Source organism: Diadema antillarum, unplaced genomic scaffold (genome assembly GCF_040938485.1).
Source record: "Diadema antillarum isolate AM-2024a unplaced genomic scaffold, OU_Dant_1.0 scf00000221, whole genome shotgun sequence".
Taxonomy (NCBI): domain Eukaryota; kingdom Metazoa; phylum Echinodermata; class Echinoidea; order Diadematoida; family Diadematidae; genus Diadema; species Diadema antillarum.
Window position 1 is genome coordinate 434,787 of NW_027271110.1, and position 16,833 is coordinate 451,619.

The 16,833-nt window shown below is 37.2% G+C and overlaps 1 protein-coding gene across 1 annotated transcript in view; it reads right to left on the reverse strand.

The window, feature by feature from the left end:
* The window catches only part of LOC139724569 (tyrosine-protein kinase STK-like), a 54,431-nt gene extending 39,258 nt beyond the window's left edge, over positions 1–15,173 (reverse strand). The window contains exons 1-2 of the mRNA XM_071635701.1: positions 15,016–15,173; positions 6,166–6,733 (exon numbers count right to left, since the gene is read on the reverse strand). Of these exons, the coding sequence (XP_071491802.1) occupies positions 6,166–6,331 (166 nt within the window). The 5' untranslated portion in view covers positions 6,332–6,733; positions 15,016–15,173. The remainder of the gene's footprint in view (positions 1–6,165; positions 6,734–15,015) is intronic.
* Positions 15,174–16,833: the final 1,660 nt, after the last annotated feature.

The window sequence follows — 16,833 nt, forward strand, 5'->3', positions numbered from 1 at the left end:
TTACACAAGAACATGAAGAGTTTGTTTGCAAAAACCGAAAAGTCCAAAATTGTCAAATGGAGATATTTGCGATTAAAGGTCAAGAAAAATAAAGAGAATAATAAGAAAATTTTTGCTTCTTTTGACAATAACTTCAAAAATGTACCTTTATATGTAGTGACCAATATATAATTTAAAAGGTATTATTTTGTACTTTATAACAGAGACCCTACTTCAAAATTTTCAAAAATTGACTTATCGGTTTCTGCAAACAAACTCTTCACATATTACTCATATTGATGTATAGCAACAACATACACAGTGCAGGTCTTAAGAAAATTTTTCTTGGGAAAAAAATGAAAATTGATGATTTCTTGTGTAAACTGACTGAAGACCTTCTCAACACCTAGATAACAAAGTTGTCAATTTGTCATTTTCTCTAAACTTCTGCAATTCGTGGTTAATTTTTTTCCTGTTACATGCGATATGCATGTCTAATTTTTCCCACAATTTTCAATGATCTACTTCTCTGATTAAATTCTGTTTTCATACAAAGCAATACAACTATTATCAGAATGGAATTTCCCTCTCAGTGGGGACTCAACAAGTGCACTTAGTTTCTAATCTGGAGACATACAATGTACATTCACTTCAGTGAAAAATATTGCAAGACAGCCAAACCCATCATACAAATGTATTCACGCCATCCGATGGAGCCAAAATCAACATCAAATCACTGCACTTAAAATAAAGTGGGATAAAATGAGGTCCAAGCATTGTGAAATTAACTGTTATTGCTGTTGAACGAAATGTCATCGGTGTCTAGTTTCATCATTGTTTCTCAAGTTGGTCTGAAAACCAGGATTATTACGATACCCGTCACTGCACACATTATAGATACCCAGCTCATTTTTACACAAAATAAACGCACATTATTGCCACTACACATTTGGATGAGCTTGGCTTACTTTCATTGTATTATTGGCAGTTTGCATATTATTTCTATTCATATTGAATTGAAAGCTTAATAAGGAAATTAAAGATTCATGAATTTTCCTCAAACCATGAAAATTCTCAAGTTCACATTGTCAATCAAATACTAGTTCACGTGTGGTACGTGACCATCATTTTGTTACCCTGATAATTTTCAGACTTTTAAAGCAGAGAGAATGTACATTAATGGTGAAGTTTGAAAAACTACATGTAGTTAACATTAGTTAAACCCTTTTAAAAAATAGAATACATACTGTACGTACAATATCATGTGACATACAATGTACAACTACATACATGTACATACCTCAATTCTAGGTTTCAAAACAGTACAATGTTTCAAAATATAATACAATATTTAAAAAAAAAAAACTTACTCACTTTTCAAAAGCATGCTGGATAATGTTCTTACTTCCTTACTCTCTTTAGATCTAAGCAAATCCTACATGCTCTGGAAACTTAAGCTGTTGAGGATGAGTCCCAAGTATACTCGGGCAGGTATCTAAGGGAAATCCGTGTTGTAGCAAAATCAGTTCGTCCTCAAAAGGTTAATATGTATAACAATCTCATTTCTCAAAACTTTGTCTCATCTGATGATAAACTTTCTATACATTTTCGTGGCATGCCACAGGATCAAGAAAACAAATTGGAAGCTATTAAATATCCATGTATCATTGGAAAGCTCTAAGTTTTCCCAATAATTCTCCCAAATCTTTTAAAAAAGATTTTAATAAAGGAGAATTTATGATGTGTATGCATTATATCTACTACAGAACAAATTTATCAGGCTCCCATCCTCACAGCTTATGTGATACACATTTGTGATACCGGTCCAAAACAAGTTTTGAATGTATACTGCTATCAACCTGTTGAGGATGGACTGATTTTGCTATAACGCACATTTCCCATTGTAGACCCCTGCCCAAGTATACTCGGGACTCGTCCTTAAAGGCATTATTTACCATTTGCAGATCTGAAACAAAAACCCAGCTTTAGTGCTTTAAAATAGTTCTAAAATGTGAGTTAGGGATAAAAACAACCAGTGTAAAAATTTGAATCAGGATGATTAATGTTAAGCACTGTTAGTGATACAAAAAGTGAACAGTTGTTTTAATAAAATTATTTGAGTATAAACAGTCTACTGTCATGGTTTAGTGAGAAACATAGTGATATCTCCTTAAATATTAAATAGGTTTTATTGTGAAATTGTCATATGATAGGATGTTTTGTGATACAACTGACCTACACATATGCATCAAATATGATAACTCAAACACTTTTAAAATCACTGCTCCCAATGGTACATTGCAGCATCATAAAAGCTTTTTGGTCTTTGACCTCTCCCTGTACTTTCTAAGACAATGTGAACAGTAGACTGTCTATAAGTAGCCTACAAACAATACTGTAAAACACAATATTTTCGCAGCATGAAATTTCTGTGAATTGGAGTCGACGACCTTGTTCGTGGCATGAAATATTCACAAGTTGCCTCTAACATTCAGTACCGAGATAATGTCGAGAACTTTTGCAAGCATCTTGGCTCTCGCGAAATTAAAATGCACGCGAGCGTTCCTTGTTTTACAGTTACTATGTAATTCTAGTATTTACAGAGGTTTTGTTTTCTTCACACAGCTCTGTAAAGCCACTGTAATGAGTCTTCTCAAATTCTCTGTTCATTTCCCCCTGCTTTTTTAAGTATGGCATGCATTGTATTTGTTATCTCTGCTTATTTGAAATGAAAGTGACGTGAATGCTACAATATCACCAATCGATATCTAATTCAAAAATTCCTTGAACATTGCCAACTCTACAGGACGTCTAGAACTACAAATGAGTTTAACTTTTCAAAGTAAGCCTGTATTTCCAGGTCACTTGATAATGGTAAAAAATACTGACCTTCCAAAGTGTCATACACTGTACATGAGCTTTGAATTTTATCTATGGTAGCCTTGTTTTAGATACAAGATTTGCACAAGTTAAAATATCCTGGAATCTAACCTATTCTTTTGTCACCTTTTACACCTACTCCATGATGAATCCAACAAAATTCTGATCAATATAATTTCAGTTGTCATGGAAAAAAATAAGGGAAGACATTTTAGGTGGCTTGGTATAAATTCCAAAGAAACCATATATGCCATCTTCAGGAGCAAGTTTAATTTCAAGTGCACAATGGGATAGTAAATGTTTCATCAAAACTTGACATAAAATAAGATCTTATTTTCATTATCTATAATTATGGACTTGCCAAAGTTTCACATACCTCCTTCGAGACAGTGGTTGTTAGTACAGTAGAAACCATGTTATGCAAAGTTATGGATGTATAATGACGTTTACTACATTTAAATCTTTCATTGCCCTGCACACAAACATTCATGTAATTTCTTTCGTTTTCATCCTGTCTGTGTATGTTTCCTTTGGAACTGTAATTTTGTAAGGGTATTCTATAAGCCTCACTGAAAGAGCATTTGAAGTATTGTATTGTATTAAAAAAAAAAACACACACACACACATTGCTGCCTGACTTTTGATAAACTTTCCCTTTTGTCTATGTTATAGAGGCTCTGAAACCACAACCAGAATACAGTGGAGATGCCGTTAAACAGTTCTCTGGTGTACAATCAACCTTTTGGACCTTAATCATATATGTCTGTGTTTATCTCTATGATCTACAATAAAGTTCCCTTGACTGCTTTTTCCACTATCCCATTTTCAACAAACTTGCGACTTTCGAACACTACATGTAACACATGTGCCAAGTATGTTCCAAGGGGTTTTACAATCTAGAGGGCCTCAGCTAAACTGCTGCGAGTGTCACATGACCAGAGTACAGTCACCTCTGTATGTATCTAACTTCCGCCATGTAGCAGACCCGATAAGATCACTGCTCTGGTTATGTCTCGAGGCGACATGTTCCGCAATATTACAAGCATGACTTCAAGTTAGACTGTCAGAGATAACATCACTTACTGGTCACAAACAGAGTTCTCAAGTCCTCATAGATCTGATCCCCTTGAGATTGGCTGTTTGAAATTATTTCTATTCTTTGGACAAGACAAGGATGTTATGTTGTTATGGACATCTTTGTTTTTTGAGAGTTTGTAGTTGCCAAATTTTTTCCCCGTTTCTGTATTTTATTTGTTGATAGAAGGAGGTACAAAGGTACATGTAACTGCGGTCTGGTATTACCACTTTTCCTGCTCTAGAGCTGGCATTTGACCACTTCCTTGGAATGAGTAGCCATCCCTCAATCCAACAATTCAATGGAGTAGCATCTTCGGTGTTGGCGTGACAATCACTGGGGGTAGATTGGCTATTAAAAGTTTTCATGGACTGGCTTCGACTGAGCTACAAACTGTTTCATGTTTACAGAGCTGCTCTTCTGAAATAAAAATGTCTGCTGTTCAAAGTGATTCTACCTTGCCAGTTTTATCTTCATCTCTTTTTTTTTTCTCTTTTTTTTTTTGGGGGGGGGGGATTGGTCTAAAAGCAAATCAATAGTAAATAAGTTAAAATTTCTATACATTCACCTTCTTGGCAAATTACCAATTTCACAAGTGACTTTACTAGCAAGAAAATTTGTTTCTCAGAGAGTCTCTTGCTTAATAGGTAATGCATATTGAACTGTACATCTTCCCAGCAAGAAAACATACCAAATTATTATTAAATTAGCACAAAAAGTAGCACAAAAAACAAAACAAAACAAAACCCTCATAGCATTTCATACATGCTGTCATTCCTGGCACAGGGGCAGCTACACTTATACAGAGGATGATGTCATCAAGTTTGCTCTTTTATCTGAAGTCAATACTAAAGTATGCAAAGTATGCAAAATTTGCATCACTCTACTGTGGTTTTTTTATATAAGGTAATGTATCAGGAAATGAGATGGCTCTGAGGGGGTAAGATATTGCAGAGCTCTGCTACATTGAGAAAAAACTATTTGAATGATTTTTTTTTAGCATTACAAACCAACAAGAAAGTTGTGGTCATATGACATCAATTTTGCCTCCAATTTTTATGAAAACAATGAAAATATATGAAACTGTAGAACATATGGCAAGACTTTAATCATTCTAACTCTATGCCTTAATTTATCATTCAAAAGTTATGAATTTTTAAAGATTTAGTGCCGCTACTGCTGGATGAGAAGACTACATCTTACAGCTTCAAATTCATGAAATTCTTCCGTCGAGATGTTTTTCAATGCAACTGATTGACAAATTGCCTTGCAACGTCGATGTAGGGCAATTTGTCAATCAGATGCAACTTACAGCTTATGAATCACTGCAAAACCATCATATACACTGTACAATAAAGCAGATAAAGAGAATTTTACAAATCTGATTTTTTTTTTAATAAAGAAAAGCATACATTCCTTTGACTTGTTGATATCATTAAAGGGTAACTCCCCCTGCTTTCTAAAAGAGGTAGGTCAATGGCTCTTTCATTATGGTGGAAAAAGGAAGTTTTGCAGTATCTTTTGGATATTTTTGTTCTCTCCACAGTATATCACTGTTCAGCAGTGACATCACAGACATCACAGTGACATCACAGACTGTTGTAGTCTTCTAACCCAGTGATGGCAACACCAAAACTTTAGAAATTCATAACTTTTGAACACAATATCCGATTTTCCTCAAACTTTCACAGACGCCTTCTACTGAGATATGTTGCTACATTCACTCAACCCGAATGTATTTACGGAAACTTCCCCTTTAAGGCACGAGAGTCATCTTGTCCCTCTTAGAAATGGCGGGCAGCACTCCTTGCTAGCAGACAAGAAGTGTAGACTCACCGTATCCCCTGTAAAATAGTACGGTGAGCTCGCGGAGCACTAACCATAGTCCACAATTACCAAGAGGGAAACGCCAACATCTCCTTTAATATGATCACATAGTCTGCCCTCTATGGGTGGTGATTACTAATGAAGAGGTTTTTTTTGTTGTTGCAAAATGAGCTAAGCGCCATTTTCAAACATTTCAAAGTCAATCATCAGCTGAAACAAAATTAAACTTTTCCAGTAATACCTCATTTGTGACATAACAAGGAATATTCTAGAAGTTTATATGATTAAAAATATTTTTAGCAGCTTTAATCACAAATATCTCAACTTAACAAGAATGGAATTAGCTCGTTTTGCAACAAAACTCTTCAAATGTTTAACATCTTTGGTTACAAGTTTCTTCTCACCTGGGGGCGGTGGATCTTCTTGCCTTGGAGTACGCGGGGGGTTTGTTTGCGGATAATGCGTTTCTCTGTCTGGCCTCATCTTGCGGGCAGCTACATCGTTTGACTTCCTCGGCGGGCCCGCGCTGTCGTCTCCACGCCGAAATAGCTTCCTCAGCGCTTGCCCCATCTTCACGTAACATTCACGAGATCCCACAGAGAGTACGTGTTCCACTCAAAAATGCGCCAAAACAACCTGGCTGGACTGCAGTCAATAGTCAGTCAGACTCATTGCATACATAACGTCCTACACTGCTACCATATTGCAGACAAATTAACGGTCTGTCGGTCTTGATGAAATAGTTTTTGTTCACACACACATAAAAATCAGTCAAAATTGCCTTTGCAACTTGATTTTCCTCTTCTGCAAAAAATTATTATTCACCAACTGGTCACAAAGTTCCTTCCGAGAACTGGAAATAACAAAGCTTGGACATTGTGCATGGTGGAAGAGTCGCACCAATACCAGACGCCGCCATCAATGAATTCCCATGGTTGATTTGTTTCACATGCTTCCGTGATGTACTGTATCCTGTTCATTGTGAAATGGTGAGAAAAACAACATCATTATACTCTATACAAGTTGTAGGTCGTCAACAACACAATGTACATGGGATCATGACAAATGCTTAAAGGGGATGGCTAGTAACTGATCAGTGGGAATGCTGGGTGATGATTGTTCCAATCCTTGTGGGATTCATTTAAGAGTACATTTATATCTATTGTTGTGTGAAAATTATTTGCTTCAGAATGGTCTTATATATTCAAGTAATGTGCAGTTTAATGTTTCCAGGTTAGCATGCCTGTACAGTGACGGGGCATTGAACTGCACATTACTTGAATATGAAACCGTTCTGAAGCAAATAATTTTCACAGAACAATAGATATGTAATGTGCTCTTAAATGAATCCCACAAGAATTGGAACAATCATCCCCCAGCATTCCCACTGATTCCCACTGATCAGTTACAAGCCATCCCCTTTAACCCACTTTTTGAATTACAATTTGTTTTAGGAGCATGCGATTTATTGAAGTTAGATAGATGTAGTAGACTTTTTTGATCCCTGCAGTGGCAAGGATCTTCATAAATAATGTTACCTTTTTTGCCTACTGGCATTACAAATGTTTTAAATTAGTGGCATACTTGTACACACTTTTTTTCAGCAACATGGGTAACATATTCCTTTACATTATCATCAGGATTTTAACCCATTGAGGATGAGTCCAAAGTATACTCAGGCAAGTGTCTATGGGAAATGTGTGTGGTAGCAAAATCAGCCTGTTCTCAATGGGTTAAGAGTGGTCTGTAGAGGAACATCTTTTTTTAAAAAACAACATTGTACAAACTTGTGTTGTGTATAAAAGGAAATTCCATCTAGATAAATCACTTGCTTTGTATGAAAACAGAAAAGTACAGTAAAGTAGATCAGTGAAATTCTTTTTTTTTTTCCGAGGGGGGGGGGGGGGATTGGACACAAAAAAAAAGTTATGAGATGTGGAAGTTTTTTGGAGAGGAAAAAGAAATTTGAAACTCGCGTGATGTAGACCGATGTGTTGAACAGTTTTTCATTTGTTCTACATGTATGTCACGAAGGTACAATGTATTTCTGTTTAATTACCTTGGTTATACCTGTGAAAATCAACAGCAATAATTTTAACGGAAAAGAGCTTCAATTCATGTGATCAAACATTCATTTCTGAAGACATCTTGCATATTGAGATGGACAATTCATTTCTGAAGACATAAATTCAGCTATTAAAGCATATAATGTAAATTTTCTTAGTAATTCAAATAACTGAATGAATCAACAATGTAGGGACTCTGTTCTCTTTGAACTGGTGGATTTCACCACATAAAATGATGATACTAACTAGTGAATTTCACCACACAAGAATGATGCTTACTAGTGAATTTCACCACACAACAATGATTCTCTTCATCAAATATTCACTGTCTGAAAGCAACCTCTTTCATAACTGACAAGGAAAAGTAGAAATTACGCGGTGCGTAAAATATGTCCCCGCCGGAAGTAGCATTTAGTATCAAAATGTACTATATAGGTCAAAAGATCAAGGTCAAAGGTCAAAGAAGTCAAAGGTCAACATTCTGTGTAGAAGTTTTGAAGCCCTCACCTAGTGCCATCACATAAAGCAAACGGAATCGAAATCCGGTTAGAAATGGCGAAGGAGTAGCATTTTGTAGCCAATGTACAATATAGGTAAAAAATCAAGGTCAAAGGTCAAAGAAGTCAAAGGTCAAAATTCTGTGTAGAAGTTTTGAAGCCCTCACCTAGTGCCATCACATAAAGCAAACGGAATCGAAATCGGGTTAGAAATGGCGAAGGAGTAGCATTTTGTAGCAAAATGTACAATACAGGTCAAAAAATCAAGGTCAAAGGTCAAAGAAGTCAAAGGTCAAAATTCTGTGTAGAAGTGTTGAAGCCCTCACCTAGTGCCATCACATAAAGCAAACGGAATCGAAATCGGGTTAGAAATGGCGAAGGAGTAGCATTTTGTAGCAAAATGTACAATATAGGTCAAAAAATCAAGGTCAAAGGTCAAAGAAGTCAAAGGTCAAAATTCTGTGTAGAAGTTTTGAAGCCCTCACCTAGTGCCATCACATAAAGCAAACGGAATCGAAATCAGGTTAGAAATGGCGAAGGAGTAGCATTTTGTAGCAAAATGTACGATACAGGTCAAAAATCAAGGTCAAAGGTCAAAGAAGTCAAAGGTCAAAATTCTGTGTAGAAGTTTTGAAGCCCTCACCTAGTGCCATCAGCAAAAGCAAACGGAATCGAAATCGGGTTAGAAATGGCGAAGGAGTAGCATTTTGTAGCAAAATGTACAATATAGGTCAAAGGTCAAGGTCAACGGTCACGACTGAAATTCTGTGTAGAAGTTTCAAAGCTCCCATGTAGTGCTATCATATAAAGCAAACAGAATCAAAATTGGCTCATAAATGACAGAGAAGTAGCAAATTGAAGATTTTGATCACACACGGACGCACACACGGACGGACACACGGACGGACGGACGGACACACGGACGGACGGACGGACACACGGACGGACACACGGACACACACACATACGGAGCCCGTTTCATAGTCCCCTGCTCGAACTCGTTCGGCGGGGACAATAAGCTTAAAATCACTTATCTAGACAAGGGCCATCAACACTCACATTGTATATCAAACTCAGCACTCCTCCAAAGAGCTCTCATCTCACAGGTAGATATATGCTTGTACATACATGTCTCTCACTGTGCATCTCAATATGTACATCATGCAAGATGATTTTTGAAAATAGAGCTCAGGTTTGTAGAAATATTCTCATGTCAGGACATATATATGTGACCCGCTACAATATACGATCCGAAAGTCAGGACAGGGCAATTTTCTGAAAATGACATGACCTTATTCTCTTACCCTTCCACTTTATTTTCATATAATTGATAACACCACTCCTAAAAGTACTCGGTTGCGGAGATATCAATGAATTTATTAGCACATGTTGAGTGGTTTAGGAAATCAGGGTTTCGAGAAAACCGCCTTCAAAGTTTTCCTTCCAACGCTATCATGATCAAGGGGAGGCAAGATCGTTTTCACCTCTTGACAATAGAAGGTATGCTCCCAGCAACCTACGCGATGTTCATTCAAGCTTAACCCCAGCGGTCTACACACAACCAATCCCTAGTAACCAGGATGCCACGCACTGACCAATAAGATCACTCCCTCGTTACTAGGGGCAGAGACTAGCTGCAACGCTAAATCCAAATCTTTGGACACATTTCTGTTCCGTTGAAAGTCAGAAAATCATGACCCAGAAAAACGCTGATTTCTTGCCTTTCCTTTGATCTTTGAAATTGTGGCAGATGATACACGATACATTACACTACAAAATTATACCATAAAGAGCAATCCGATCATTTTGACCAATCTTGATGATCTGACCTCAAACTTGATTTTCTTGACTCAGCCGTCAGCGACGTTATGATCCTTTTGTTGTGGTGGGTCACATATAGACATTTAAAATACATTTTATTTCATATTCATTTTTCAGAAAGTCTCTTACAGGATCAGAAAGACTTGGCGGCTCTCCAATACAACATTAACTCTTTATGTGCCACGTTCGCACGTCTGACTCGACGGCGTGCCAACTTCGCATATTCTGCTCAACAAACAAAGCCGCCAAAACCGATTGATAAATCGCTAATCCCGCAGTACAATCAAAGCGTTTCACGCGCTTTTGTTCCTCTCACATACTGCTTGCATTCTATGTGGTGAATGACTATCAAGCAGTGTTCCCAACTAGATTTTGCATGTACACTAAGTTTCTGTCACTATTTTATGTGCAAAAGTCATTCCTTTACAGTAATGTAGCAACTGGTAATTCAAAAGAAAAATTGAAAATAGAATTGTTATACATTGTATATGGAAGCAAAGTTTGGCATTCCTCTTTAACTTTGCACACTATTATGTCCAGCTTAACAGAAATTTGTAGAAGTTATACAGATTGGAAAAACAGAATTCTTTCTCTAAGCATGACTATCTTCGTGTCTCAGAATAACGTGGCACACAGGGGGTTTCCACCATGGCACATAAAGAGTTAAGATAGACACATTGATACAGGCTTGATTTAAAATGTTTGAATGTACATGGTACAAATAGGGTGGATTTAAATGTTTATCACTAAAATTGGTTATCATGTCTATCCCATAATACTGCAAACATTTTCATGATCCCCTCCCTCCCTCCTCTCATCATATTCATTTAAAACCTTCGTTCTGAAAACTGTAGTTCTTAGCGAGGTCTTATGAGACTACAAAAAATATATCAAGTGTTGTGAAAATGTGAGCTACATTGTACAGATCAATGTACTTCAACCAATTCCATATATCTTTCTTATTTCAGTTTACGTCTCATGAACTTTAATCACTCTGTTTCTTTGACTTTTATAGTCACTGTTTATTCGAAAGCAAAATTGGGTTCCATGGCATTTGCTCCTGCAACAATATTGCTCCCATGAAATACCTGCATGCTACGCCAAATATAAATTCTATCAACAAACATAACCCTAACCCTGATCCTAATCCTCGCATCAAACTAAACCTAGAACCCTATCACAACAGTAACCCTAACCCTAAGTCCTTGGAGAAAATAAACCCTAAGTCCTTGGAGAAAATAAGACCAGAGCAATTGTCGTTGGAGAAAATGTCGTGTCAACCTTGTAAATTTGAGCTCCCTGTGGCACTGCACTTTTACCAAATATACTCAAATTTTCTCTCAAAATAAAGTGGCGTTTCTGTCAAAACTTCACTATTAATGCAAGCCTATGTTTAAGTGGATTGGTAAGAGCGCACCTGGTACACGTACAACTGCAGGTATACACATCGTGAACACAGAGAGATTCCGCAGGCTTTGGTCGCTCACGGCCGAATTTGATCAGTTTCTTGATTTATTTGGGACAATGGGAGTTTTGCTAAAATACCGCGGCATGAATCATCCATCCTTTATACATATGCGGCCTCACCGACTGACGAGCGGTGTTTGTGAAAGGATACTACGGCAGAGGAAACAGAACCACAATCGTTATCACCAGGAGGATATCCCTTCACAGTGAAGCACACGCTGCCACAAACTGTATGGATACCATACCAATGTCTGCACTCTGTACATTGTAACTTCCCCACCCATAACTTGGAGAAAACACAATCAGTACAACTTACTACAACAAGGAATAATTTTCCTGTGTAATATCGCATCGCAATTTGCTATGCATTTTTTTTTTTATATGACTGCTAATACAAAATTTCTTGTGCATAGCAGGTTTTTTACATAGGACTGTACGGAACTTTGTTAAAAGTATTTTCCCATTTATCAGAAATGCTAATCAAATTTGACGAGTAAAATTATTCCCTGTACAAAATGACAAAACTGAGTGATAAAGAATAAATTCCTGGAATAATATTGCCTCCTTTAAGTTGTTCACAGAAAATTCATTTCATGCCACAAGACACACTGAACAGTATATCTGTCTACACTAAACATCACAACTATATCAAACTTTGTGGGTGAATGTTTTCCCTTGATACCAGCTGCCAGTTTTCTTTTCTGTGTGAAAGACTGGAACACATAAAGATTTCATTTTGGGGTGGTTTATATTTATTTTTCACTACAGTTCATTTCTTGTGGTGAACTTTTAAAATGTGAATTTCCTGATCAATCTCAGATCATGAGAATACTTCTCTTATATTTACTTTTAACTATGAATGGTGATTACAATATTTTTGATACCATGTTAGCTATAATTGTGCCATGGGGGGGGGGGGTAGAGAATCAATGACCTGCAAATCTGCAAATCCCATCCCCCATCCCATCCCACCTTCAAAAATGTTTTGCAAAATTAGTGATTAGTTTGTTCAGGGGGGAACTTTAATATTTCAATTTCATAGTAATGGAATTAAATCACTTTGTCAGTAGATTTTGAAGATTTCTCAAAAAAATATCATACTGAGGGTCACTGAATGCTCATAAAATGTGATTATTGAAGCATTACAAGAAAAAATAAACGTCAAAGTATAGACATAGCAGAGAAACATAAGTTGTCTAAATTTGTTTTTCATTTGATATTGTCAAATCTAAGGTAAACACAATTAATACTATTCCAACTTTAAAAGTGTGTACAACAAAAATAAAGAAAGTTCAGTGTTTTTTTTCTATGAAATATACAACAATCCATCTAGATACAATTGGAAACAAAATTTCTGAGCATTGTCTTTACTTTGAATTTTGCTATTTTTGCCCTTCCCATTGGGAATACATTGTAGTCCAGTTACCAACAAAGCACTCTTCTGGACTCCAGAGGGGAAGAGGAAGAGGGATGAGACCCACAAAAACCTTTTGAGAAGGACAACAGAGAGAGCTAGATGAAGGACCTAAACCACACACGGGGGACACTACCATATGTGGTTTTATTATTTCAAACAAAATATTCGAAGCTTATTTATATATATAATTGATATAAAAATAAAGAGTAAACATGAATTTATAAATAACTAGGGAGCGTACGCATGACGAGCAAAACACGGCTGGGAAGAGTTGTGCCTCGGTGACGTCTGACTCTCCGCCAAGACTTGCTCATTAGCATATTCACCATGCAGATTCACACTTTTTCAATCAAAATTTATGAGCTTATTTGATGATTTGAAAGTTTGTTTTTGGTGAAAAAAGTTCATTGGAGGTACCAACAACAACATATTTTTTTGAAATTCCTGAGGACTGCCTCACTTTAATAATATGCACTGCACTGCGGGATAGGTCCTCTGCAACGAGTCTATTAGTTGAATCTCATATTAATATCTCAAGAATAGTTTGGGACGAGGTTATATAACAACCATGACATAGCTTACTCAGATACAATAAAGCAAGCCAGAACACTGGGCTTCCTCAGAAGAAACCTCAAAATAAGTTCCAGTAAGATCAAGGAAAGAGCGTACAAGGCATTTGTAAGACCAGCACTTGAGTATGCCTCCTGTGTTTGGGATCCTGCTACTCAGAAAAACATCAGTAAGCTAGAGTCTGTACAGAGACGAGTTGACCGAAAGATTGGTCTATGCCATCAGGGATAGGCCTATGTTCTGCAGAGACTACACATTGAACATCTGGCTTCACAGAATCCCCCCCTGTCTACGGAGGAGAGCCATCAATGTCAAAAAAATAATGCTAAAAAAAACCTCCTCCTGACAGACAGATTTTTCTGTCAAATAGACAAGTTGCTCGTTTTGTGCTGATTGTTTAAATTAGACAGAAAAATCTGTCTGTTCGGAGGAGTCTTTTAGTTTTTGACTTTATCAGCTCTCCTCCGTATATAGGCTAGTTCGGAAGGGATTCCATGAAGCCAGACGCACTCTCCACGGAACATATCCCTGACGGCCAGATACAGACCGATCTTTTGGGCAAGTTTAAATGCACATGAGTCACGTAGTACACTAATAGCATTGATAGTGTCTTACATAAACTTACAAAACACCCTTAATCAAAGATATGTTTCAAAGTTTCCCTAGACGAGTCCAGAGTTATACTCGGGCAGGGGTCTATTGGAAATGCATGTTGTAGCAAAATCATTCAGTCCTCAATGGGTTAATAATTTTTTTTTTTTTTTTTTTTTTTTTTGGTAAATTTTACATCAGCTGGCACTAGTGCAGCAGGCAGGCCACCAGAAACAAAAATATAAAATCTTGGCATTTATTCCCCGAGAGTGATCACCATACGGTTCTATTAACAAATGACACACTTCTAAAGTGAGGAACACACAAACCACGCACAGCTGTTCCATTAAACTTTTACAAAGCTCAGTATGCTAATCATTATTAATGGCGTTCTCTTCCTCCGCCATATCCTGCCTTTTCATGATTTGTGACCCAGTGTGCACAACGCAGACATTAAATTCCACCATGCACCATCTACCACAGCACCACACAGGTGTCACTATTATATAGTATAGGAAACCCAAGTCATGCTAGTGGAAGACTCGTCTTACTTTAATAGTGGATTGAAGTGGTGCCCTGAAATCAGATAAAGCGTGTGGCAAATTGTTTAAAGTAATGCCCTCTCGAAGCCTGAGGTTTTCAATTTCTATCCCAGCTACCTAGTCAAATACAAGTAGGAAGGATAAGTACGAGTACACATTTATACGAGAGATAACTTCCAAAAGATCCATTATCGTTTATTTTCGAAACTTTACACACTTTAGTTTACACCACACACCGATAGATAGTCTAGTCAACTCCGATATCTTCGTCGACAAAACTCACCATTAAGTGAGCAGATCCGTGTTCCCAAACTTGGGAGCAAATGTCTGGCGAAGCGGATTTCGACAAACTTGACTATTAACGATGTTAGATCCCAGCTAGCTCCAGTGGACAAGAGTTACAGGAAAGGCTGGTAGATATCATTGAACGAATCACTGCAGTTCAATACGGTTTAGAGTCGGACGTACACTACTTCACTGTACGAAGTAATGACAGGTCGGTGAAATTCAATAGCTAACATTCCTGCGGTGGTAGTGCGTACACTATGCACCCTGTGTCACTTCACAAGGATTTGTTTTTGCGCACTTCCGCATCACTACCGTAGTACCGCTTCCTATCAGATCCCGCGACCAACCACCGCCCGGGCAATGTTCGCCCCCAACATTATAATCTTTTCGTCGTGTTTGAGTAAAAGTTTAAAAACTCCAACATGTCAGAGAGTTGTATAGTTCATCATACAAGTTCTTACAGACTAACAAGAGTGTGTCCCCAACATTACCCCGTTAATCACCGATTCAACAGAACGAAAGACGTATGACTGTAGAAGATATGGGAGAAGGAGGAAGAATGGAGAAGTCAGAAGATCGAAGGAGAAGATGAAGAGAAGAAAAAAAGAAAAAAGAAAAAGAGGAAGAAGAAGAAGAAGGAGGAGGAGGAGAGGCGACAGTTGGACGGATAAGGATGAGGGGATGAATTGCATGAAGAGAGTCGTGTTTAAAGGGAACTATAGATTTGGTTGGAATGGGGCTTCAACTAGGTTTAATTTTGTGAGATGAGAAACATCACATGAATTGTGAGAGTATACAATTTCTAAAAGGAATTCTAAGTTTATTTGATGAAAATTGGCTTTGAGATGACTGAGATAGATGACTGAGATATCCAAAAACAGAGAGCTCCTAATAAAAGGTGGGACCCGCCTTTTACAAGGACCATTTTTATGAGATTTCAATTTGTTTTTTATTATCTCAGCCATTTAAAAATCGATTTTCACCAAATAAACTTTGCATTCTTCTTTGAATTGTGTGCTCTTTAAAATTCCTTATGTGGTTTCTATCATCTCACAGAAAGTTAAAATCTGAACCCTCATCTCAACCAAAACTATACCATTCCTTTAAAAAAATCGAAAAAAAAATCAAGGTAACACAACTTTGTAGATTCAGTTGAGGATTATTATATGGCGTACAAAGGGTCCTAACCTTTCGATCCGAAGCAGAATCTTCGTCAGAGGCAAAATTTGTCACTTTTCCTCTGATGAAGATTCAGCTGGAATCGAAAGCTTAGGCCCCCTTTGACTCCACTTTACTCCACAAATGATACAAATGATAGAAACACGATTCAATCAATGATCGAGAGTAGAAGAACAGACAGATATTCAATCAAATAAATGCATACATTGTTCGTACATCCATAATTGTACCTACGACTAACGAGGTTTGGTGTCAGATTTGATTCATCAGAGTCTAATTCACCTAAAGCCCTTGTGGCAGACAAACAAAATTGATCCAACTATCTTGGAGAGAAAATTATTTTTTTTACAGTGAGAGAATCATTGATCATGCTGTCAAGACATTTATACTGTTAATGTATTTTGTATCCCGAAAAATGAAGAAATTGTTAGACTTGTTTAGCGTCATGGGAGAAGAGAGTATTACGTGAGTTCAATAGCATAGCTCATACCAGTCACCATCTTCATAAACCAATTCGGGGTTAGCTCATGGGCACATTTTATTGGTCCGAATGACCTTTCTTTTCTTTCAGTCTTTCAGTTTTTGAGCGACATAATGCGTAAACTTTACGTAACAAATATTACGGAATTCATTG